At 35.7% G+C, this 23957-nt stretch overlaps 1 protein-coding gene across 1 annotated transcript in view; it reads left to right on the top strand.

Moving 5' to 3' along the window:
* HAT1 (histone acetyltransferase 1) overlaps window positions 1–23615 on the top strand; it is a 50488-nt gene extending 26873 nt beyond the window's left edge. Inside the window, exons 5-11 of the mRNA XM_069471096.1 lie at window positions 226–405; window positions 682–803; window positions 1304–1408; window positions 1736–1842; window positions 15326–15477; window positions 19315–19431; window positions 23121–23615. Coding sequence (XP_069327197.1) covers window positions 226–405; window positions 682–803; window positions 1304–1408; window positions 1736–1842; window positions 15326–15477; window positions 19315–19431; window positions 23121–23288 — 951 coding nt within the window. The 3' untranslated portion in view covers window positions 23289–23615. The remainder of the gene's footprint in view (window positions 1–225; window positions 406–681; window positions 804–1303; window positions 1409–1735; window positions 1843–15325; window positions 15478–19314; window positions 19432–23120) is intronic.
* The last annotated feature ends 342 nt before the right edge of the window (window positions 23616–23957 follow it).

Below are 23957 nucleotides of genomic sequence, written 5' to 3'. Positions count from 1 at the left end.
TTTATTTTTATGTTATACTTATGCACATCTCAATTTTGTGTGACACTAGTTTGGGCACATGAAACTCATCTTTTCCAGTTCACTGTGTGTTTACTTCTTTAGTTTAATTTTGAACTGAAGTTTTGATATTTTTGTTGGTTTTGCCCATTTCAAAGAAATGGAGCATATTCAACTAAAAGTCAAAATTGTTATTAATTTTTTATGTCCTTATTTTCCATTCCTTAGGCAGATGATGTTGAAGGCAAAATTAGACAAATCATTCCACCTGGATTTTGCACAAACACAAATGATTTTCTTTCTTTGCTGGAAAAGGAAGTTGATTTCAAGCCATTTGGAACCTTACTTCATACATACTCAGTTCTCAGTCCAACAGGGGGAGAAAACTTTACCTTTCAGATATATAAGGTAAAAATAAATCTAAAATATTTCTTGAGTAAAGTTACTCTATTTGCCTGAAACCTGTATGCAATTTTGTTGTTATTTTCAGTGATTTATTCTTAACTTCAGAAAAGAAGTTTTTATCAGCATTAAAGACAAAGATCTATTTTGTATGTGCATGTCTGTGTATACATCTTAATCTGAGACTTTTAAACACTTTCCCACAGGATAGTTTTGTGTTCTGCAGACTTTCACTTACCTCTGTGATGAGTTTCACCTGACTTTTCCTGGCTTTTTCCCTAGGCTGACATGACATGTAGAGGCTTTCGAGAATATCATGAAAGGCTTCAGACCTTTTTGATGTGGTTTATTGAAACTGCTAGCTTTATTGACGTGGATGATGAAAGATGGCACTACTTTCTAGTGTAAGTACAGTTCTAAAGCAACAGTAGACCTTATTACCTCCACAAAGCCAGCATTTTAATTGTGGCAGCCCAATTATTGGGACAGTATAATGATATTTTTCCCAGGAAAGAAAAACTATTGTTTATGAGGCTTGAGTTTTCCTTCATTATGCTTTGGGAGACCTTGAGAATAGAGCTGAATTAAATGCTGTTGTCCGTTAGGGCCCTGAATGTAGGCTTAAACAGTAAAATGAGCTTTGCCTGTGTTTTCTTTTACTTGCCACCTATTCATCTTTATAATAGGCAAGTGCACTGAAGTGATGTAAAGAGGTCTGATTTATCCAAGTTGCTGCACACCAATTAAGTGAATTGTACATTCAGAACATAGCAGGTGTACCCATTGGGCCCTCACAGAGTAGCTTGCTGACACTGAAAATTCAGTCAGAGAATGGAAAAGAAAATGGACACTGCATGGGAGCGCGACTGTAATTGACCTGCTTGGCTTTCTGTTTTATCTGCAGATTTGAGAAGTATAATAAGGATGGAGCTACGCTCTTTGCGACCGTAGGCTACATGACAGTCTATAATTACTATGTGTACCCAGACAAAACCCGGCCACGTGTAAGGTAATTGGCAGCATAACACGTGCCTTGTCTTTTATTTCAGAAGAAGGAACTGCTGAAGTTTCCAATACTTGTTATAATAGTGTTGATTTGTTTAAAAAAAATCACCATTATTCCTTGGCTATGTACTGATTTATTTCATTGTTCCCTTTGAAATAGTGTGGTAGTTTAACCAATTTTGAGTATCTCAGTAATTTTTGGATTTTTTGAAGGTTGGTTGAAAAAAAAAAAACATAAATTTTTTAAATGTTTGGAATACTATAGCAATTTGCAATTTTTAAACTGGCCATGTTGTGATATTTTAATTTTAAAATAATTTCTTTACTGTAGTCAGATGCTGATATTGACTCCATTTCAAGGTCAAGGCCATGGTGCTCAACTTCTTGAAACAGTTCATAGATACTACATCTCATCTCCTTCAGTTCTTGATATTACAGGTATGTAAAATTTGATTTGTTATTGAAAGAGCCTTTCTAAAAATATCTTTACTGATTGATTTTGTTTTTGTCAGAAATAACTATTCTATTTTAAACAGCAGCATTCTCCTGGGGTCTTTTTGGAACTGTCTAAAGATGGCTTAGGCTACATGTTAGATCATAAGCCTTTGTGGGGATTGGATTACATCTGTAATTGTGAAGCGCTTCATGGAACAAATTGAAGATAATGAACTTAATATATATGGGGAAATTTTTGTCAGGCATAAATATGTTGCAAGTATGTTCTAACTTATTTGTTCAGTTTATCTGGCAAACACTTGTATTATTTAGAGGCTGCACATGCTTTAATTTTCATGTAGAGGCAGAATGTTCTAAACCTTACTGAGAAAAAAAGTCAGGGTAAACAGTTCTTGAATAGAATGCACGTTTCCTAAAGTAGGTGTTTTATATTTCTAAAATGCATGCCCTCACAACAGTAGTAGATAAAATGAAATGTAGGCCTATTTGTTTTGGAAATGTCTTTCAGTCTGGATTAGCCATAGAAGTAGTATTATGAATAGAATGCTGGGGAGAAGGGAAGAGAGTCACCTCTACTCTGTAAAAGGAGGAGGCATCATTAGATGGAGTTTGTGATGTTAACATGGGAACTGCCAAAGAACAGAGTGGCCCAAGGAACATTTATGTTGTTACTTTTTTTCCCTGGGAGTAACTTTCAAATTTGTTGCTCATAAATTTGCTGATTAAACTGAAAGTTACCCTTTTTGTCCATGAAAAATATTTTACCAGATATTCACTTCCAAATTAGGATTAAAATTTATTAATTCTAGAGTTTGAATACATCCTTGTTTTTAAAACTTTAATATTTAACATGTACTAAAATGTTAATTTGTTAAAAAATGCTATTTGGGAATTTTATGTTGTCAATTTGTTTAAAGACACCAAGAAAACAATACTGGATGTGATACTAGCAAGTATATAAATAGGCTAGTAGGCAGATTATCAGTTTTTTCCTTTCTCATATAGTATAGTGGTCCAAGGTAAATAAAATTAAAGTTGCTACAGAAGAATAAATTGATCCTATAGATTAATAAGTTGGAGGGAAAGCATATTGTTTTTAAATTCTATATATGTTCCACATATATAGAATTGAATTATCTTTTCATCTGATTTTCCTGCTACTGTTAAATGGGTTGGAAACTTGGGAGATAACGAAGTAATTATAATACTAAACTTGGTTTATATGAAAAGTTATAAATTGTTTTAAGTGATACCTTCAGTAGCTTAGTGACTTGTAAAACTATAGAAACATAATACAAACTATATGACTTCTTTTAGCTGAGCTGAACATTGTTTAGCTTCTATTTACTTACAGAGCTTGGACTTGGTGCTACATGAAGGGACATTTTTGGTGATTTTAATCTGGAGTTCACATAAGTAGTCTTTGTCTACTCTAGTGGGTAATGTGCCAGCAGGGGTTGTTTCTCTGAAGCCTCTTATCCACTTTCTTCTGTCTACTCCAACCAATAAAGTCCTTGATACTTAGCACCAATTAGCAGATAAAGAATTTTATTTCTTAAATCTCAGTGAAGAGTCATCAATAATGGTAGCCTTTATTCATTTCTGTTATTCATTAGAAACTGAAGTCTCTAAAGAGAAAAGGCTAAACATGCTAAAGGACTTCTGAATTTGACAACTGGGTATTGGCCTTTATTTTCAGCATTAACATTTCTCAGCATTATAAAATACTAAAAATGGCTTATCAGCTGTTCTCATTAAGATATTTCTCCTAGATTTGCATATCCAGTCCTTAAAAAACAAAACTTACAGAATTTTCTATTTTTAGTCATTTTATTTGCCTGTTTTTCCATTATTTTGTATATTTTTAAACTTTGTGGATGTTTTAGCTCTAGATTTCCCTTTTCAATCCAGGATATTCTTCTTCTTTTTTTTTTTTTTTTTTTTTTTTTTTTTTTTTTTTTTTTTTTTTTGAGGCAAGGTCTCGCTCTGTCACCTAGGCTGGAATGCAGTGGCATCATCATATCTCACTGCAGCCTTGAACTCCTAGGGTCAAGTGATCCTCCTGCCACAGCCTCCTGAGTGGCTGGGACTATAGGTGTGTGGCACCATGCTCGGCTAATTTTTAATTAAATTATTTTTATTATTATTATTATTATTTGAGACAGAGTCTCACTCTGTTGCTCAAGCTAGAGTGCCAAGGTGTCAGCCTAGCACACAGCAACTTCAAACTCCTGCGCTAAAGAGATCCTCCCACGTTAGCCCCCCAGAGTGCTAGGATTACAGGCATGAGCTACCATGTCTGTCCTATTTTTTAATTTTTTTATAGAGAGGGATATTGCTATGTTGCCCAGGCTGGTCTTGAACTCCTAATCCAGGATATTCTTTATATTGAGATGGCCTTTTGCTTGCTCGATATATAGCCAGATATAGTAATAATTGAAACTTACTATCTATGGCCTGGGTTATATCTTACTTCCAATGGATAGGTGTTTGTGGTGTAATTGTTACCTATTTCTTTTTTTTAGTGCTCAATTTTAAGGAAAATACTAGCAGACAATTTCTTACCACGTACCATCTTCCTTTTCAGGATGTCAGTCTCTTAAGATTTGAATAGATCTCAGTTGTATAACTTTATAAATACAATGAACAATTTGTTTCCTTTAGAATTCTAAAGAGTTGTATTTGGCAATAGAAATTGATTCTGGCCGGGCATGGTGGCTCACGCCTATAATCCTAGCACTCTGGGAGGCCAAGGCAGGAGGGTCGCCTGAGGGTCAGGAGTTGGAGACCATCCTGAGCAAGAGCAAGACTCCATCTCTACAAAAAATAGAAAACTTAGCTGGGCATGGTGGCATGTGCCTGTAGTCCCAGCTACTCAGGAGGCTGAGGCAGGAGGATTACTTGAGCCCAGGAGTTTGAGGTTGCTGTGAGCAATGATGATGCCACTGCACCCTAACCAGGGCGACAGAGCAAGACTCTGTGTCAAAAAAAAGAAAGAAAGAAATTGATTGTGGGCTAGAATATATATCAGTATTATTATCTGTCAGTATATTAAGAGATAATTATATTTGTCCTTTAAATTTTCCTTTTTGTTTTGGGATGTGTTATGTAGCTCTTTAGAATATTATATGTGAATTTTTTATACTTAGGTGATTTGTGCTATCATCTCATTTCCCTTCTTTAGAGTATGATTTTTCTATTTCTAATATAGCTCATTAACATGGAGAGGCTTTTTAAAAAATGATAGGGGAGTGATTATGTTGTTAATTTATTTAATTTGGAAAAAACTCAGTTTTTCGTGCTGCATAATCACTGTAGATTTATATTTAAGCAAATTTCATCTTAAAATGTATTGCTTATCTTTGTAGCATAGAAATAAAGGAACTGAGGAATGTCATAAATTATTGACATCATTTTAAGTTCATTTCAGGCTGAACTTAAAAAAGCTTAGAGATTGGTGACTTGGCCCTTATATTAAATTACAAACAAAATATTATTAATCATAATGGCTTATTGAAAATGGAATTTTGTGCATGGTTTTTTGAGTTATGTGAAAATTTCAGGTAAGAATGTCACATGGGTTTGTAGATTTTTCGCAGTTGTAATTCATTTTCCTATGATACTTTTTTCCTGAACTTTCCTGAGGGTATATAAGCTACTTAGGATTTCATGCATTTAGAAGAGAAGGGGATTTAAAAAAAAAAAAAAAAGATTTCACTCATACTAAATTTTAAGTTGATAATAGCAATGCAGTTCTTTTTTCTAAACCAGTTTAGAAAGAGGTGGATGTGGAAAAACTGACATTAGATAAGCTTGTGCTTTATCTATTAGTACTTTAAAAAATGTTTTTTAAGAGATGTTTGCTAAAGAGTTTGTCACTTAGTAGAGTTTTTAATTAAAACAATTTTATTGAGGTATAATTTTCATACCATAAAATTCAGCCACTTTAAGCATACAGTTCAGTGATTTCTATTGAATCTGCAATCATTTCCACAGTCCTATTTTAGAAACATTTCCATCACTGTAAAAAGATCCCTTACGTCCATTTGTAGTCAGCCACCATCCCCACACCCTGTCTCCATTGAGGTCTTTGATCCATTTTGAGTTAGCTGTATATGGTGTGAGGTATCGAAATTCATCTTTTTACATGTGGATATCAAATTGTTCCAGCACCATTTGTTGAAAAGAATATCTTTTCCCATTGAATTCCCTTGGTCCTTTGTTGAAAATCAGTTGACCATAAATATGAAGGTTTATTTCTGGACTCTCTAATGATCGATATGTCTATCCTTATGCCCGTACCACACTGTCTTAATTGCTGTAGCTTTATATTGGGTTTTGTTGTGTTTTTTTTTTAAATGATAATGTCTGGTTTAATCTGCCAAATATACAAGTTTAATTCATGGAACATGTTTTGTCTAGGTGCTGCAGAGTAAACAGAGGTTTCTTGAAATGATAGAATGGGTAGGGTTAAAAATGGTCACTGGCCCTGGCCAGCAGGGTGGGAATGAGACAGAGAAGGGTAGAGATGGGAGGCCTCAGTCAGAAAGGATTGGCTGGGGATGGGCCATGACCCTTAGGGACACAGGGTACAGGCTCCCAGAGGACAGCCCCTTTCTCAGTGAGCACCCAAGCAACACAGACTCAGTTGGATGTCACACACTCATCAGTGGCTGATCCCTGGCACAGCCACTCCTAATGTATAGTCTGTGTGACAAACGGAAGCTCACTCTTCTGACCTCACCTTCTAGGCACCCCACACACAAGAGTTCTATAATCTAAAAACAGTAAAAAAAAAAAAAAAAATCAATCAATCAAATGGTTAGTATGAAATGCTGTCTGCATTTTTCTGTCTCAAAGATAGCAGCTTCCTTCCTCCTGTCTTTCCTCTTTCCCTTCAAACAATTTCTGTGCTAAAATGAAGAGGAGGCCCCAGGCCGTAGGCTCTCCTAGCTGCGAAGGGTTGCTGCAATGGTGTGATGGCACAGGATGGGCAACACATGGCAGAGGTCTTGGCAGCATGGCCCCGTTCTTTGGTATCTCCTCCTATAAGCCATACTTAAAATTCAGGGAGAGTGACTGCATTTGATTTCCTGACAAAGGTAAATTATCTGTTGTTTTCCTCTCTTCTTTCTTCCTCCTGGCCTCCTGCTGTTTTCAGATAATCACCTGCTCTGTCTTCCCAGCTAAATCAACTTCGTATTATGTTCTGTTGCTTTCTCTTCTCAGTGTCATCTTGTTCTCTTCTTGCAAGTGCCTTTGGCCTGTCCACATCCAGTTGTATGACCTTTCTGGTGGTCTGTGCTATCCATTTGGGATACTTGAGGAGCCCCTCCACACCTTTGGGCTTTTGCTGACAGTCATCTTTATTCTCACTGCTGTCTCATGCTAGAGATTTCTGCTTTGGGGGGGGGGGGTCACCTGCAGCCCCATCTGCACTCTCTTCTTGCTCCCCTTCTTCCCTGGCTTTCTGCTTTTTAACTTGGAGCTGTGCATTAATCTCCTTGGGACACATGTACTGCCTTGCCCAGTCTTTGTGGCTTCCCTTTCTCCTTTCTTTAGGCACAGAGGTTCTAGCAGAGGCAATGCCTCGACTTTTATATTGAGTTTTGAAATTGGAAGTGAAAGTCCTCAAACTTTGTTCTTTTTCGAAATTATTTTGGTTATATTAATACAAGATCCCTTGTATTCCCATAAAACATTTAGGATCAGCCCACCAATTTCTGCAAAAAAAAATAAATAAAAATAAGGCCTTTTGAGTTTTGATAGGGATTGTATTGAATCTATAATCAATTTGAAGAGATTTGCCATCTTAACAATTTTGAGTCCCCGTTAACATGAGATGTCTCCATTTATTTCCATCTTTTTAAACTATTCCTCAGCAATATTGTTGTTTTCAGTGTATAAGTCTTGCAGTGTATTTTGGTGTTTAGAATGGGATTATTTTCTTAGTTTCATTTTTGGATTGTTGATTGTTTTAGTACATAGAAATACAATTGGTTTTTATATATTGATCTTTTATCCTGTGCTCTTGCTGAACTTGTTCATTAGTAGTTTTTTGGTTAAGATTTTCTAAATGCAGGATCACGTCTGCAAAAAAGACATTTTTACTTCTTCCTTTGCAATTGGATGCATTTTATTCCTTCCCTGATTGCATAGCTGAGAACCTCCAATATAATGCTGACTAGAAATAGTGAGAGCAGATGTGTCTGTGCCTTGCTCCCATAGAGGGAACGCATTTAGTCTTTAATCGTTATGGATAATATTAGCTACATGTTTTTGTAGGTGCCCATTATCAAACTGAGAAAGTTCCTTTCTGTTCCTAGACTGCTGAGAGTTTTTATCATGAATCGGTGTTGGATTTTGTCAGATGCTTTTTTCTGCATCTATTGAGATGATCATGTAGTTTTTCTCAGTTATTTTGTTAATATAATGTGTTACATTAATTGATTTTTTAGATGTTGAACCAACTTTGTATTTCTGATTTCAGTCTCATTTGGTCCTGGTATATAATTCATTTTATATATTGCTGGGTTCGGTTTGCTAATATTTTATTGTGGCATTTGCATCTACATTCATGAGTAATATTGATTTGTAGTTTTTGTCTTAGTTCCTTAGTATCAGGATAATTCTGGCCTCATAGAATGAGTTGGGAAGTATTTCTTCCTCTATTTTCTAGAATAGTTTGTGAAGGATTGTCATTATTTCTTTAAATGTTTCATAGAATTTACCAGTAAAGCCATCTGGTCATGGACTTCTCTTTGTGGAAAGATTTTTAGTTTGTAATTCAATGTCTTTACTTGTTATAGGTCAGTTCCCATATACTGTTACTTCCTGAGTCATCTTGGAAATTTCTATCTTTTTAGAATCTGTCCGTTTGATTTGTTGGCATAAAGTCCCTTATAATTCTTCTAATTTCTGTAAAGTTGGTAGTGATGTCCTTTCTTTCATGCCTGATTTTGGTAATTTTTATCTGCTCTCTTTTTTTCATAGTCACTCTAGTTAAAGGTGTGTCAATTCATAGATCATTTCAAAAAACCAACTTTGCATTTATGTGAACTTTTCTATTGTTTTTGTTTTCTATTTCATTGATTTCCACTCTAACTTTTATTATATTGATGCTGCTTATTGCTTTGGGTTTAATTTGCTCTTCCTTTTCTGGTAAAGATTGGTCTTTTTTCTTTTCTAATATAGAATATATACATGTAATATACATTTATATATAAGTACTGCTTTAGCTGTATTGCATAAATTTTTATAAATTATGCTTTCATTTTCATGTAGTTCAAAATATTTCCTAATTTCCCTGTGATTTCTTTTTTAACTCCAATATTTGTGGATTCCCAAATTTTCTTCTGTCATTGATTTCTAATTTAATTCCATTGTTATTAGAGAACATACTTTGTATGATTTCAGTCTGTTTTTATTTATTGAGTTTTGTTATTGCCAGGCTTGGGAGTAGACAAGCTTTTTCTTTAATGGGCTAGACAGTAAATATTTTATGCTTTGCAAGCCTCATACAGTCTCTGTTGCACATTATTAGTGTGTATTTTTAGAAACCATTCTTAGTTTACATGCCATACAAAAACAGGCCATGGGCAAGATTGGTCCATGGGGCTATAGTTTGTTGATCCCTTGCCTAACATGCGGTCTAATCCTGGAGAAATGTTTCATGTGTACTTGCAAAGAATGTATATTTTGCTGCTATTGGTTTGAATGTTCTATAAGTATCAGGTCAAGTTGGTTGATGGTGCCATTCAAGTCTTCTATATCTTTGCAGATTTTCTGTCTAATTGTTCTATCCATTATTGAGAGTGTAGTTTTGAAATTTTAAACTTAGTTTTTCATTCATGTATTTTGGGGCTTTGTTGTTAGTTGTGTATCTCATTGTAATATCTTCCTGATAAATTAACTTTTTGTCATTATAAAATGTGCCCTTTTTTCTCTTACATTTTTGTCTTAAACTCTATTTTGTTTGATATTATTATAGCCACTCCAGACTTCATATTGTTTGCATGGTATATCTTTTTCTATCCTTAGACTTTCGTCCTATCTATCATTGAATCTAGAAAGTTTCTCCTTCCCAGCACTTTGGTATGCTGAGGCAGGAGGATTGCTTGATCCCAGGAGTTCAAAGCTGCAGTCAGCCGTGATCACATCACTGCACTTCTAGCCTGGGTGAGAGAGTTAGACTCTGTCTCTAAAAAATAAAAATAAATAATAAAAAATTTCTCTTGTAGACAACATATAGTTGGATATTTTAAAATCCTTTCTGACAATCTTTGCCTTTTGATTGGAATGTTTAATATTATACATTTGCATTTAATGTAATTATTGCTATGCTTGGAATTATGCCTGCCATTTTGCTGTTTGATTTCTATATGTTGCATTTCTTTTGTTTTGTTTCATCTTTGTTGCCTTCTTTTGTGTTAAATAATATTTTCTAGTGAACTATTTTAATTCCTTTGTTGGTTTTTTTTTTTTTTTAGAGTTATTTTCTTAGTGGTTGCTCTGGGGATTATGATATGTCTTATAACAGGCTACTTCAAATTAATACTGAATTCCACTAAAAGAAAGAAATTGCCTCAGGCTGGGCACAGTGGCTCATGCCTGTAACCTTAGCACTTTGGGAGGCCGAGGCGGGAGGATTGCTCAAGGTCAGGAGTTCAAGACCAGCCTGAGCAAGAGCGAGACCCCGTCTCCACTGAAAAATAGAAAGAAATTAGCTGGACAACTAAAAATATATAGAAAAAATTAGCCGGGCATGGTGGCGCATGCCTGTACTCCCAGCAACTCAGGAGGCTGAGGCAGAAGGCTTGCTTAAGCCCAGGAGTTTGAGGTTGCTGTGAGGAAGGTTGATGCCATGGCACTCTAGCCAGAGCAAAAGAGCGAGACTCTGTCTCCAAAAAAAAAAAAAAAAGAAAAGAAATTGCTTCAATATAGTTATTCTCTTTCTCTTCCTTTTTGCTATTATTGTCATACATATTATATCTTTATATATTATTATAAGCCAAACATTGGTTTTATAATTATTATTTTATGTAATTGTCTTTTAAATCAGTTAAGAGAAGAAGAGAAAAACTATTAACTTTTGTATATAGTTTTGTAATTATCAGTGTTACTTCTTCATGTGAATTTGATACCATGTTCTTTTAGCCTAAAGAACTTTAGTATTTCTTATAAGGAAGATGTGCTAGCAACAAATTTCTTCAGTCTTTGCTTTTCTGGAAATGTCTTGATTTTGCCTTTATTTTGAAGGATAGTTTTGCTGGCTGTAGAATTCTTGGTTGATAGGGGTTTTTCCTGTTAGTACTTTGACCATTTCATTCCACTGACTTCTGAACCCCTTAATTTCTGATGAATCATTTTTCTCTTGTTGCTTTAAAGATTTTTATGTTTGTCTCTGGCTTTTGATGGTTTGATTATGATGTGTTTGAGTGTGGATCTCTTTGTGTTTTTTCCAAATTGAAATTTGAGTTTCCTAGGTGTATAGATTAGTGTTTTTCATCAAATTTGGGAAGTTTTCCATTATTTCTTCAAATATATCTCTCTCATCTATTCTCTCTTTCTGGGTTATGTTATACTTATGTTGATATACTTAAACAGTTTTAATTTAGATTAGTGGTAGAGTCCAGTTTATGTTTTATAAAAGGGGAGTAAAGGTAAGGAGAACAACAAGTACAGAAGTTATTAAAGTAGTTGAAAAAATACTGGTGGTGGAAGCAGTTGGAAGGAATCAAAATGTCCTTCAGGTTTCTGGGTGGCTTGTATAGCTGGATGGTGCGGCTAAATTAAAATGGGAAAGACTGAAGAATGAGATACGGTTGACAGATTATATTACAATCTTACATTTACTTGATGATTTTCTGCATTGGTCTGTATTTCAGTTACTTTGTTTTACTGTGATTTCATCATTCTTAACAGACCGTAATTTCATCCTAAACTGATGCAGTGATGGATTTCAGTTCTTACTACTTTAAAGCCATAGTCAAATAACACTTAATAACTACATGCATATGATGTTAATAATTAAGTGCTACATAGAAGCATAAAGAAGGTATTCAGTATATAAGGGTGAATGAATGAATATGTGTCTTGGAATCATAAGACATTACCCCTATCTCAGACTTCTTTTTTAAAAAAAAGGCTTTATTGATATATAATGAACACACCATACAATTCATTCATAAACAGACAATAAATCTGCTAGCCACAGATTTTAAAATGATAATTATAGTGCAGCCACCACTATAATCTAATTTTGGAATAGTCTTTCCCCTCAAAAAGAAATATCCATTAGCAGTCCTTTCTTCCCCCTCTCTTCTACCCTCCCACCACCCGCCACACACAACTTCCATCCCTAGGCAACTACTAATCTACTTTCTATTTCTATAGATTTGCCTATTCTGGACATTATAATCATATAGTATATGACTGGTTTCTTTCATTTAGCATAATGTTTCCAAGGTACATCTTTGTTGCATGTATTAATACTTTATTTCTGTTTATTACCAAATAATATTCCATGGCATGGATATATCACATTTTATTCATTCATTAGTTGATGAACATTTGGACTGTTTCCACTTTTTGGCTCTCATGAATGAATACTACTACTGTGAACATTCATGTACAAGTTTTTATGTGGACCTATGTTTTTGTATCTCTTGGGTATATATACCTAAGAGTGGAATTGTGGGAAATCTGGTTACTATGTTTAACCTGACCAGACTTATTTTCCAAAATGGCTGCACCATTTCATATTTCCACCAACAATGTATCAGGATTTCAGTTTCTCTACATCCTTATCAAAAGTTGTTATTGTGTTTTTAATTCTAGCCATCCTACTGGATGTGAAATGGTATCTCATTATGGTTTTGATTTGCATTTCCCTGTGGCTAATGATGTACATCTTTTCCATGTGCTTGTTGTCCATTTGTATATCTTTTTGAGAAATGTCTATTTAGATCCTTTGCCTATTTTTTAAGTTGCGTTGTCTTTTTCTTAGCCAATTATAAAAGTTTTTTATAGTCTAGATAGAAGTCCTTTATCAAATATTTGATTTGGAAATATTTTCTCCCATTCTGGGGGTTGTCTTTTCATTTTCTTAGTACTATCATTTGAAACACAAAAGTTTTAAATTTTGATAAAGCCGAGTTTATGTATTTTTTATTTTGTTGCTTATGCTTTGGTTTTATTGTCTAAGAAACCATTGCCTAACCAAAGGTCATAAAGGTTTATTGCTAAGTTTTCTTCTAAGGGTTTCATAGTTTTACCTCTTAACATTTAGGTCTGTGATTCATTTTTGTTAATTTTTATGACTGGTCTGAAGAAAGGGGGGTCCAATTTTATTCTTTTATTCGTGGAAATCCAATTGTACAAGTACTATTTGTTAAAAAGACTATTCTTTCCCCCGTTGAATTATCTTAGCACCCTTCTCAAAAATTAATTGACCATAAATGTATGGGTTTATTTCTGGACTCCCAGTTCAATTCCATTGATGTGTATGTCTGTCCTTATGGTATTGCCACACTGTCATGATTAGTGTAGTTTTGAATTAAAATTTGAAATCAGGAAGTATAAGTCCTCCGATATTCTTTTTTCAAGATTATTTTGTCTATTCTAGGTACTTTGCATTTCCATATGAATTTTAGGATAAGCTTCCCAATTTCTGCAACAAAAGCGAACTCGGATTGTAATAGGGATTACACTGAATCAGTTTGGGGAGTATAGTTGGCCTTTCATATCCATGGTTTCCATATCCACGGATACAACCAACCACAGACTGAACACATCTTTTAAAAAAATGGATGGAGGCCGGGCGCGGTGGCTCACGCCTGTAATCCTAGCACTCTGGGAGGCCGAGGCGGGTGGATCGCTCAAGGTCAGGAGTTCGAGACCAGCCTGAGCAAGAGCGAGACCCCGTCTCTACTAAAAATAGAAAGACATTATATGGACAACTAAAAATCTATATAGAAAAAATTAGCCGGGCATAGTGGCGCATGCCTGTAGTCCCAGCTACTCGGGAGGCTGAGGCAGTAGGATCGCTTAAGCCGAGGAGTCTGAGGTTGCTGTGAGCTAAGCTGACGCCACAGCACTCACTCTAGCCTGGGCAACAAAGTGAGACTCTGTCTCAACAAAACAAAAAAAAAAAAAAAAAAAAAATGGATGGTTGTGTCTATACTGAACTTGTATAGACTTTTGTTCTTGTCATTATTCCCTAAACAATACAGTATAACAACTATTTACATAGCATTTACATTATATTAGGTAATAAGTAATCCAGAGATTATATAAAGTATAGGGGAGGATATGTGTAGGTTTTATGTAAGTACCACATCATTTTATATGAGGGACTTGAGCATCCATAGATTTTGGTATTCTCAGGGTTCTGGAACCAATCCCCCACAGATATTGAGGGACAACTGTATTGATATCCTAACAATATTAAGTTTTACAATCTATGAACAGCTCAGACGTTTAACATTTATTTCAACCTCTTTACTGATCACAAAACAGGAATGCAGAGAAGTGAGATGACTTGTCCAAGGTCCTATGTCTATGAATTCCAAACTGGAACACAAACTCATGTTCTTTGTGCAGTATGCTTTCTATCCATTATGTTCCAATGTTTTCCTACTTAGTCTTATGTAGATAACACAGACAAACATCTGTGATATTCAGGAGCAATGGAGAAATTATCAAAATCATGTTCTCATTTTATTCTTTAAATCCAAAATGTTTGCTTTTGTAAAGGGAAGAATTTTTTTTAATTGGGTAACAAAGACAGTAGACTATACAGGTTATTTATTGGATTCAATTAAGGGAGTTAGAATTGAGCTTTGGAATCCTTAGTTATAAAAAAAAGCATGCATTTGGAATTGCTCATCCAAACTTGAAGCTCATATATACAGCTTCTTTAATTGGAATTAAAACTTAGATACATGTGGACCAGTCAAAAAGTTTAAATTTGAAATGGGTAGCTCTCATTTCACAAATAATATAAATGTCTTTGCAAAAGGATTGCACCTATAATTTTATTTGGCAAAGATAATAGTTTTGTTGTTTGATTTATAAGGAATAATCCTTTGTCATTTGTATAGGTAATTTTTTTTTAAGACTATATGCCAGCCAGGCGCAGTGGTTCACACCTATAATTCCAGCACTGTGGGAGGATCACTTGAGCCCAGGAGTTCGAGACCAGCCTGGGCAAAATATCAAGATCCCATCTCTACAAAAAATACAAAGATTAGACAGAATTACTTGAGCCCAGGAGTTTGAGGTTACAGTGAGCTATGATTGTTCCTGGGCAACAAGTTGAGACCCTGTCTCTTAAAAAAAGAATATTTGCCTTCCTAACCTCATGTATGTATATATATAGAGAGAGAGAGAGAGAGAGAGAGAGAGATTGCAAATGATAAATTATGTTGGGTAAGGGAAATATTATTCTGCTTTATTTCTTTAGCGGAAGATCCATCCAAAAGCTATGTGAAATTAAGAGACTTTGTGCTTGTGAAGCTTTGTCAAGATTTGCCTTGTTTTTCCCGGGAAAAGTTAATGCAAGGATTCAATGAAGATATGGCAATAGAGGCACAACAGAAGTTCAAAATAAATAAGGTATTTGTATTCTGCAGGGAAAAAAAACATTTAAAATTTTAAAGTTTTTTTTAAAGTATATAGCTTAACTAGAACAGTGTAAGGACATTAAGAATACTTGTGTGGTAAGTAGCAGTGATTAAGAGTAAAGGCTCTGGGCGGTCACAGTGGCTCATACCTGTAATCCCAACACTTTGGGAGGCTGAGGCGGCAGGATTGCTTGAGACCAGGAGTCCAAGACCAGCCTGGGAAATATAGCAAGACCTCATCTCCACAAAAAAATTTAAAAAAATTAGCCGGGTGTGGTGGTGCACACCTGTAGTCCTAGCTACTAGGGAGGCTGAGGCAGGAGGATTGCTTGAGCCCAAGAGTTTGAGGTTGCAGTGAGCTATGATTGTACCACTGCATTCTAGCCTGAGTGACAATGCGAGACCCTATCTCTTTAAAAAAAAAAAAAAAAATGAGTACAGACTCAGAAGCCAGATTGCTTGGGTCCAAATCTAGCTCTACCACTTACTCTATGACTTAGGGCAATTTAGTTTACCTCCTTATACTTTGATTTCCTCATAAATAAAATGGGAAGATAATAGATGTTCACTTAATAGTGCAACAAGCAGAGCAAAGATGGATAGTAGGATCTTATTTTTGCTTTTTAAAAAAATGTTTAAGCCATAACATAGTTATTTATATCCCTGGAAACAAGTGTTCATGGGAAGAGGGGTTGAAGTAAAACAAAGCTTTCATTTTATATACTTCTACATATTTGTTTAAATTCTAAAGTAGTAAATATCTTAAGATAGGTACATGAAAAATAATATGGGAGTTCACAGAAGGGAGTTTATTACATTGATGTAAGCAAGGGAATCAGTGGTTATTTCACAGAAAGGATGGCATTTGATCTAAACCTTGAAGAATGAATAGGATTTGGATTAGGATGAGAGGTATTTCAATAATAAGGACTAGTGTTTGATACTGTTGACTAACCCTTCCTTGGCCTCTAAAGCCCTACACTTCCTGGCTTTCTGCCTACTACTGTGATTGTCTTTCTTGGGATACTTTCACTGGCTTCTCCTCTTCTATGTGCTCCTTAAGTGTAACTCTCCCCCAAAGTTCTCTATTCAACCCTTATTTCTTGTCATTCTACTTATTCTTCCTAGGAGATTTTATCTAAATCTCCATTCCAGATTTTCCCCCTGAGCTATATAACCAAAAGGTTGCCAGTCACCTTCAATAAACAACTCAATTTGAACACAAACTTTCCATCTTCTGCATTAAAGCACTTCAATGGTTTCTTAGCTTTAAGATGAAAAATATATTTTAGAAGTAATTTATATCTTTTGACTGTATTAAACCTATATTTATTAATCAATTTATTTAATAGCTCAACTGTTGAAAAAATACGAACATATTACTTTTTAAAATCTTGCTTTTTTAAAAAGGAATTCAAAGCCCCTAACAGGAGGTCATAATGAGCCCATCATGGCTGGGTACAGTGGCTCAAGCCTGTAATCCTAGGATTTTCAGAGGCTGGGTTGGGAGGATTGCTTGAGGCCAGGAGTTCAAGACCAGCCTGAGCAACCCATCTACAAAAAATACAAAAATTAGCCAGGTGTGGTGGTGTGCACCTGTAGTCCCAGCTACTCAGGAGGCTGAGGTAGGAGGATCGCTTGAGCCTGGGAGTTGGAGGTTTCATTGAGCTCTGGTGACACCTCTGCACTCTAGCCTGGGCAACAGAGACCCTGTCTCAATAAAAAAAAAAAAAAAAAAAAAAAAAAAAAAAGCCCATCATAATCTGGATCCTGTCTACCTTGCTAGCTTCAGCTTCCTGCATGCTCTAGCTTTTCTGATCCTCCTGCCATTTCCCAACTATGTCACATCTTTCTTCCTTCTATATCCCTTTACATAAACTATTCCCTTTACCTGGAATACTCCCTTCTCCTATTTGCCTAGCAAGATAGTACTCATTTTTTCAGGCTCAACTCATGTGTCCCTTCCAAGAAGTTCAAATATCATATTCCTAACCTACCCATACCCTCCCTGCCCAAATAAATATGTAAGTCAAACAACATAAACCGAAAAACTGTCGTACAGCTTCAGTAACATCAAAACTTCCTGATTCTCTTGATATCTCTTTGACCATTTTTCTGTCTTCTGTCTGCCCTTTAAATGTCACTGTACTCCAGGGTTCTGACCTCTCCCCTGTTATCACTGTGTATGCTTTCTCTGGGTGCTCTTAACCAACCTTACAGTTTTAACTCTTACCTATATACTGAAATTGCTTACATTCTCACCCTTAGACTAGAATTTTTTTCAGAGTTGTACGTTCTGCTCCGTCGTAAATCTCCCATAGGCTGTGAAAACTCGCTGTCGTTTCACATCCTCCTCCCAATTGTTCCTCCTCTGTATTTCTAGAATTGCCCCTTTGTATTCTTACTTGTGCTGTCCCAGTTCATGCCCTTATCATTTTTTTTTTTTAACCTGATTTAATAGTTTAGTTTCTTGAACTCCTGTCCTCAAGCAATCTTCCTGCCCTGGTCTCCCAAAGTGCTGGGATTTACAGGCATGAGTCACCATGCCCAGCCATAATAACTTAGTTTTTTTGTTTGTTTATTTGTTTTAGACAGGGTCTTGCTTTGTTGCTTGGGCATGAGGGCAGTGGTGTGATCATAGCTCACTGCAACCTCAAACTCCTTGGCTCAAGTGATCCTCCCGCCTCACCCTCCTGAGCAGCTGTGACTACAGGCATGCGCCACAATGCCCGACTAAGTTTTTCTAATTTTTGTGGGGACGGGGTCTTGCTATGTTGCTCAGGCTGGTCTTGAACTCCTGACTGCAAGTGATCCTCCTGCCTTGGCCTCCCAAAATGCTAGGATTACAGTTGTGAGCCACCATGCCCAGCCTATAGCTTAGTTTCTTTCTTTCTTTTTTTTTTTTTTTGAGACAGTCTTGCTTTGTTGCCTGGGCTAGAGTGAGTGCCGTGGCATCAGCCCAGCTCACAGCAACCTCAAACTCCTGGGCTTAAGCGATCCTACTGCCTCAGCCTCCCAAGTAGCTGGGACTACAGGCATGCGCCACCATGCCCGGCTCATTTTTTCTATATATGTATATTTTAGTTGGCCAGATAATTTCTTTCTATTTTTAGTAGAGACGGGGTCTCGCTCTTGCTCAGGCTGGTCTCGAACTCCTGAGCTCAAACAATCCACCCGCCTTGGCCTCCCAGAGTGCTGGGATTACAGGTGTGAGCCACCACGCCTGGCCAGCTTAGTTTCTTAATGGTCTCTGCCCTTCTTTTTGCTACCATATCTATGTAGCTGAAAGAGTGATTTACATAAAACTCAAATTTATGCACGTCACTTACTCTCCCATTTAAAATCTGTTAACCTCCTAGGTTAAAGTCTAGTTCTTTAACCCAGTATTATAAGGCTCCACCCTCATTTTCCCCTACTTCTTGCTTATTTTGTCCTTCAGCAATGTCAAGCTGCTGTGTTCTTGTCCATATGTTCACACATGCACACGCACACATACACAGAGTGCCCTCCCCTCTTTCTAGAATGGCACATTCTTTTCTCTTTAAGATTTAGCTTAGGTTTCCCCTAGGAATCCTCTTCTAACATTCCCAGGCCATGCTACCATAATACCCTGTGCATATTTCTGTCATTAAATTAATCATACCTCAATCATTTGTGTTAACCCACTGGACTGCTTGAGGGCAGAGACTATCTTTTATTGCTTTTCTTCTGGTATCTAGCACAATTCTTTGCCCGTGGCAGATATTAAACATATCCTGTGTTCTTTTGGGAAAATGTCACTATTTTTCAATTTCAAAATGTTCACATTTTTCTTTTGTTTTTTTATTAGCAACATGCTAGACGGGTTTATGAAATTCTTCGACTACTGGTAACTGACATGAGTGATGCTGAACAATACAGAAGCTATAGACTGGATATTAAAAGAAGACTAATTAGCCCATATAAGGTAGGACTTTCAAGAATCTTAAACATTGTATTCTTGTCACTGTTTTAAACAGAAGAAAAGCTAGCAAATGCCAGTATATGGGAGAGTTCAAATCATTTTGCTAAATTAACTTTTACAAAAGTGAAAATATTCTTCCAGTTATATATGAAAATCCCTACTCATAATTTTCCAACATAAGCTATAATTGTTTTTCATTCATTTAAAAACTACTCCCAAAGATAGTCTACCATGGTTAGTTTTTTTCTTTCATCTTTTAAAAATCTGAATGCCGAGGCCCTAACAAATAATCTTGTTTTCCCCAATTTTCTTGTCTTCCCATTTGACATATATATCCTATTTGCTTTGCTCTCTTCCTAAAAATAGCCTTGGTTTCCTTATAACCTCTGTACTTTACCATAGCTGAAATTGCAACTTAGTATTGTTTATTTCTTTTATATTTTTTTAACATTCTTTCTTCTTGGCCTTGTCTTCCACTTTTTTCGTCTTTCATATTTTCCTCCTTATAATACAAAAATTTCCCCTCCTAGACCTGGTTTGGCCTTATCATTTGGCCATTGGTAGGGTGGATATGTTCATGTCAACTTGTATGAATGGGATTTTTTTTTTTCTTTTTCTTTTTTAGAATGTAGAAATTCCAGATTTGAACAATGGCAGTTTGCTGTGTACTTGCAGCCTGGCAGCAGTTGGGGAGACTATTTGTTAATTTATTCAACAAATAATTATTGAGCACCTGACATGCAGTTGCTACATTTTACACAATACCTGTAGAAAACTAGCTGGGAATGACCAAGTCAAATCTGTCTTAAAATTTGAGAAAGTAAATAACTAATGAATAATTAATGTATCAAGTACACGTAGTTCTGGTTTTCCTACATAAATTTGGAGAAAATTTGTTTTATTTGCCATAGATTCTGCTTTATAGAGCCATTTTTTTTTTTTTTGAGATGAGTCTCACTCTGTTGCCCTGCCCTAACAAAAGTTTAGGTTACGGATATTGCCCTTGGCCCCCCCGCCCCCCCAATCAGAGCTTCAAGCATGTAGAAAATGTCTTTATGATGAAATTTGGGCAGAGAGAACAGTATGACTAGATGACAACATTTAAGAGTATTAAAACTGTTTTATATTAACTCCCCTCACTTGTCCAGCCAGTTCACTTGTCTAAAAAACAGACAAAAACTGGTTATTAAACTCTTAAGGTTCTTAACAGCCAAAATGGTATCATCATCCTTGCAGGAGTGATTAATTCTGACATACATCTGAAAAAAAAATCAACAATGAAGAAATTGAAGGTGGTAAGAAGGGAAGAGATAAATTGGGGAAGTAAGCTCTCCTAGAGAGAGATTTAAAAGCAGCATAATAATTTAAAATTGTTACTGGCACATGATTCATTCTGTAGGTTATGTGGAACAAAATTGATAGTCTAGAAATATTTAAGAATTTAATATGATGGGTCTATTAATATATAAGAATTTAATGATTGGTGGCATCTTCAGGCAATGGGGATAGATTATTTAATAAATGTTATAATTAGTTAGCAATTTAGAAAAATAGCTTGTATTCCTATCACACACTATAATAATTTCCTAATTTCCCTTTAGTTCCTGAACTATTTCCTTAAGTTAGATGCCCTTATATGGGGCAGTCATGTTTCTTGGCAGAAAAAAATAACTTTTACAGCATACAGGATTGAAGAATAAGGAATATATACTGCCCTTTCAGGCCTTAGGAGCAATAAATTTGAATCAATTGTCTAGCACTGAGGTCCCCAGTCCACGGCCTGTTATGAACCCGGTGGCACATCACTACCTGGGCTCTGCTCCTCTCCTGTCCTCCCCACCCCCTCTTCCCCCACCTTGTGCTTGGAAAAATTATCTTCCACAAAACTTAGGAACCTGGCTTCACAGCAGGAGGTGAGCAGCAAGTGAGCAAAGCTTCATTCATCCGTATTTACAGCTCCTCCCCACTGCACTAGCACCACCTCCCCCTACCCCACCCCAGCCTCTGTCTGTGGAAATATTGTCTTCCATGAAACCGGTCCCTAGTGCCAAAAAGTTGGGGATCGCTGGAATATTCATTAACATCATTGGAGAGCTTGTTAGAAATGCAGAGTCTTAGGCCCCACCCCAGACTTACTGCATCAGAATCTGAATTTTAGCAAGTTCTTCAGCTGATCTCTATGTGCATTCACATTTGAAAAGCACTGCTTTAGAGGGGCTGCTTACATTAATGCAGTTTTATTTTTTTCTTTTCGATATAGTAGTAGCAACTTCATTTACATAGATCCAATAATTTAGATCCAGGCTCAACCTAATTTGTTTTTTTTTTTGTAGTGCCAGATTATTTCAATATGGGTTTATCTCCAGTACTTTATTGTACCTTCTTTTAGAAATGTTCACGTGATTATAAATTTAGCTTAATTTTGAGCTTTTAAAGTAGTAATCATGACACATTTGCCTAGTGTTCCAAAATTATTAGGGTTCCTTTTAAAGGACATTTATTAGTTTTTAGGACCAGTTTAAGGTATTATTTTTAGGTTTGTTTTTTTCTTAATTGTCTCTTCAAAGGCATTTTGACACAGGGACTAAGAGTACAGACTCCCAAATATTTGACTATTGGCTTCTCAGCTCACTAGCTCTATCAACTTGGGCAAGTTATTTATCTTCCTTGTGCCTTTTTTCCCTCCATCTAATACCTATTTCATAGAGTTGCTAGGATTAAAAGTTAATATATGTGATTTCTGATCTCTGTATTATCAAGTCAAGTCTTTATTACATGTTCTAATAAAAGAGAGAGCTGATATGATAATCTAGAATAGTTTGTCCAAAACATACGAGTTTCATATATCACAATGTTGCCACCCAACCAGGAATCTTGGAGTTATACTTCATTCTTCCTTCCCCTCTCAATACCTTCTCCCGTAAATCTGTCTTGTCTGCTTCATCTCTGCTTCTCTTGACTTGATCTAGGCTTTCATCAGCTCTAGCTTGAACTACTGTAGTAGCTACCAACGCAGTCCTCCTCAGTTCGGTCCTGACACTGACCCAGTGTCCTGCATACCAGCTCCTTGTTGCAAACTCCTCAGCCTAGTGGTGGTGTCCTCAGTAAAATGGGGGAGGCTTTAGTAAGATAATGTATGTCTGGAACATCGTAGAGACTCAAATGCTAGTTAGTATTTTTTTAAGTATGACAGTTTTTCATTTATCTTTCTGAAACTTTTCCAACAGTTTATGTTAAAATTAGTATGTTGTCCATAAATATATCACTGGAACCTAGAAATGAGCATAATGCCAGGAAAATGACAGCTTGAAATGAAAAATTAATGTAATTAATGATTAAATAGTGAAATGAAGAGTAATAGCCCATATTCTCAGTTGTCTTTCTTCAGTTAATGTCTTTTATTCATTAAAGAAAGGTTTAAGTGTCTACACTGACCAGAGTTCTTTAATAAGCTTTGGAGGAGGCTGCTAGTCACATACGTCATTTGACACAAATGCCAGTGTTCTTGTTAACTCCTTTTAGAGGGTTTGCAAGTCATGATTAACACTATGTTTAAGCTTCCTTAAGAAGAAAACTGGATGGGACAAATTTGGGCATATTCTTACTATTATTTTTAACATTAGAGACTTAAAATTGTAAAAATATAAAGAATATCTGCTTTCTTATCTAACAAATAATTGTTTGTTGCTTAGAAAAAGCAGAGAGATCTTGCTAAGATGAGAAAATGTCTCAGACCAGAAGAACTGACAAACCAGATGAACCAAATAGAAATAAGCATGCAACATGAACAGCTGGAAGAAAGCTTTCAGGAACTAGTGGAAGATTACCGACGTGTTATTGAACGACTTGCTCAGGAGTAAAAATTATACTACTCTGTACAGAAAGCTTGCAAATTCTGTACAATGTGTTATGAAAAATCTGATGAAGACTTTAATTTTAAAATCTTGTAACATTTTACTTACTTTAAAAGTTATCTATCTTATCTTTAGTTGAATATTTTCTTTTGGAGAGATTGTATATTTTAAAATACTGCTTAGAGTCTATGAGCATATATTGCATTAAAGAAAAGATATAGCTTCTGAAATACCACTGCAATTGCTTCCCTTCTTAAAAAGTATAATAAATGCTTAGTTGTGATATGTTAACGTGTGATGATATGATTCTTAAATACATATTATGATAAACTTTTTCCGTCTTATTAAAAACCTTAGATTTTACACTTTTATTATCATTCCTCACACAGTTTGCTTCTAAGATTTTACATCTAACATCTTAAAACACATTTCTTTAAGGTCATCCTAGTAATCTTGTTTTTTCTATATGACTTTTTGAAATAGGAAATGTTCCTAGTATGGTTTTGTTTTGTTTTAAATAAACTATTAACTGTTGGGGGTAAGCAGGTGGGAGAGAGAAGGGAAACTAGATACAGCCTAAAACCTAAATGTTTGGCATCAAATATCACTTGAAGATAATTTAGAAGTTAGCATAAACATTTTATAATAATGTAAGATAGTAAGATAGAAATCAGT

Source organism: Eulemur rufifrons, chromosome 1, assembly GCF_041146395.1.
Source record: "Eulemur rufifrons isolate Redbay chromosome 1, OSU_ERuf_1, whole genome shotgun sequence".
Taxonomy (NCBI): Eukaryota; Metazoa; Chordata; class Mammalia; order Primates; family Lemuridae; genus Eulemur; species Eulemur rufifrons.
Note: the sequence above shows the minus strand (reverse complement) of the source record. Positions and strands in the feature narration are given on the sequence as shown.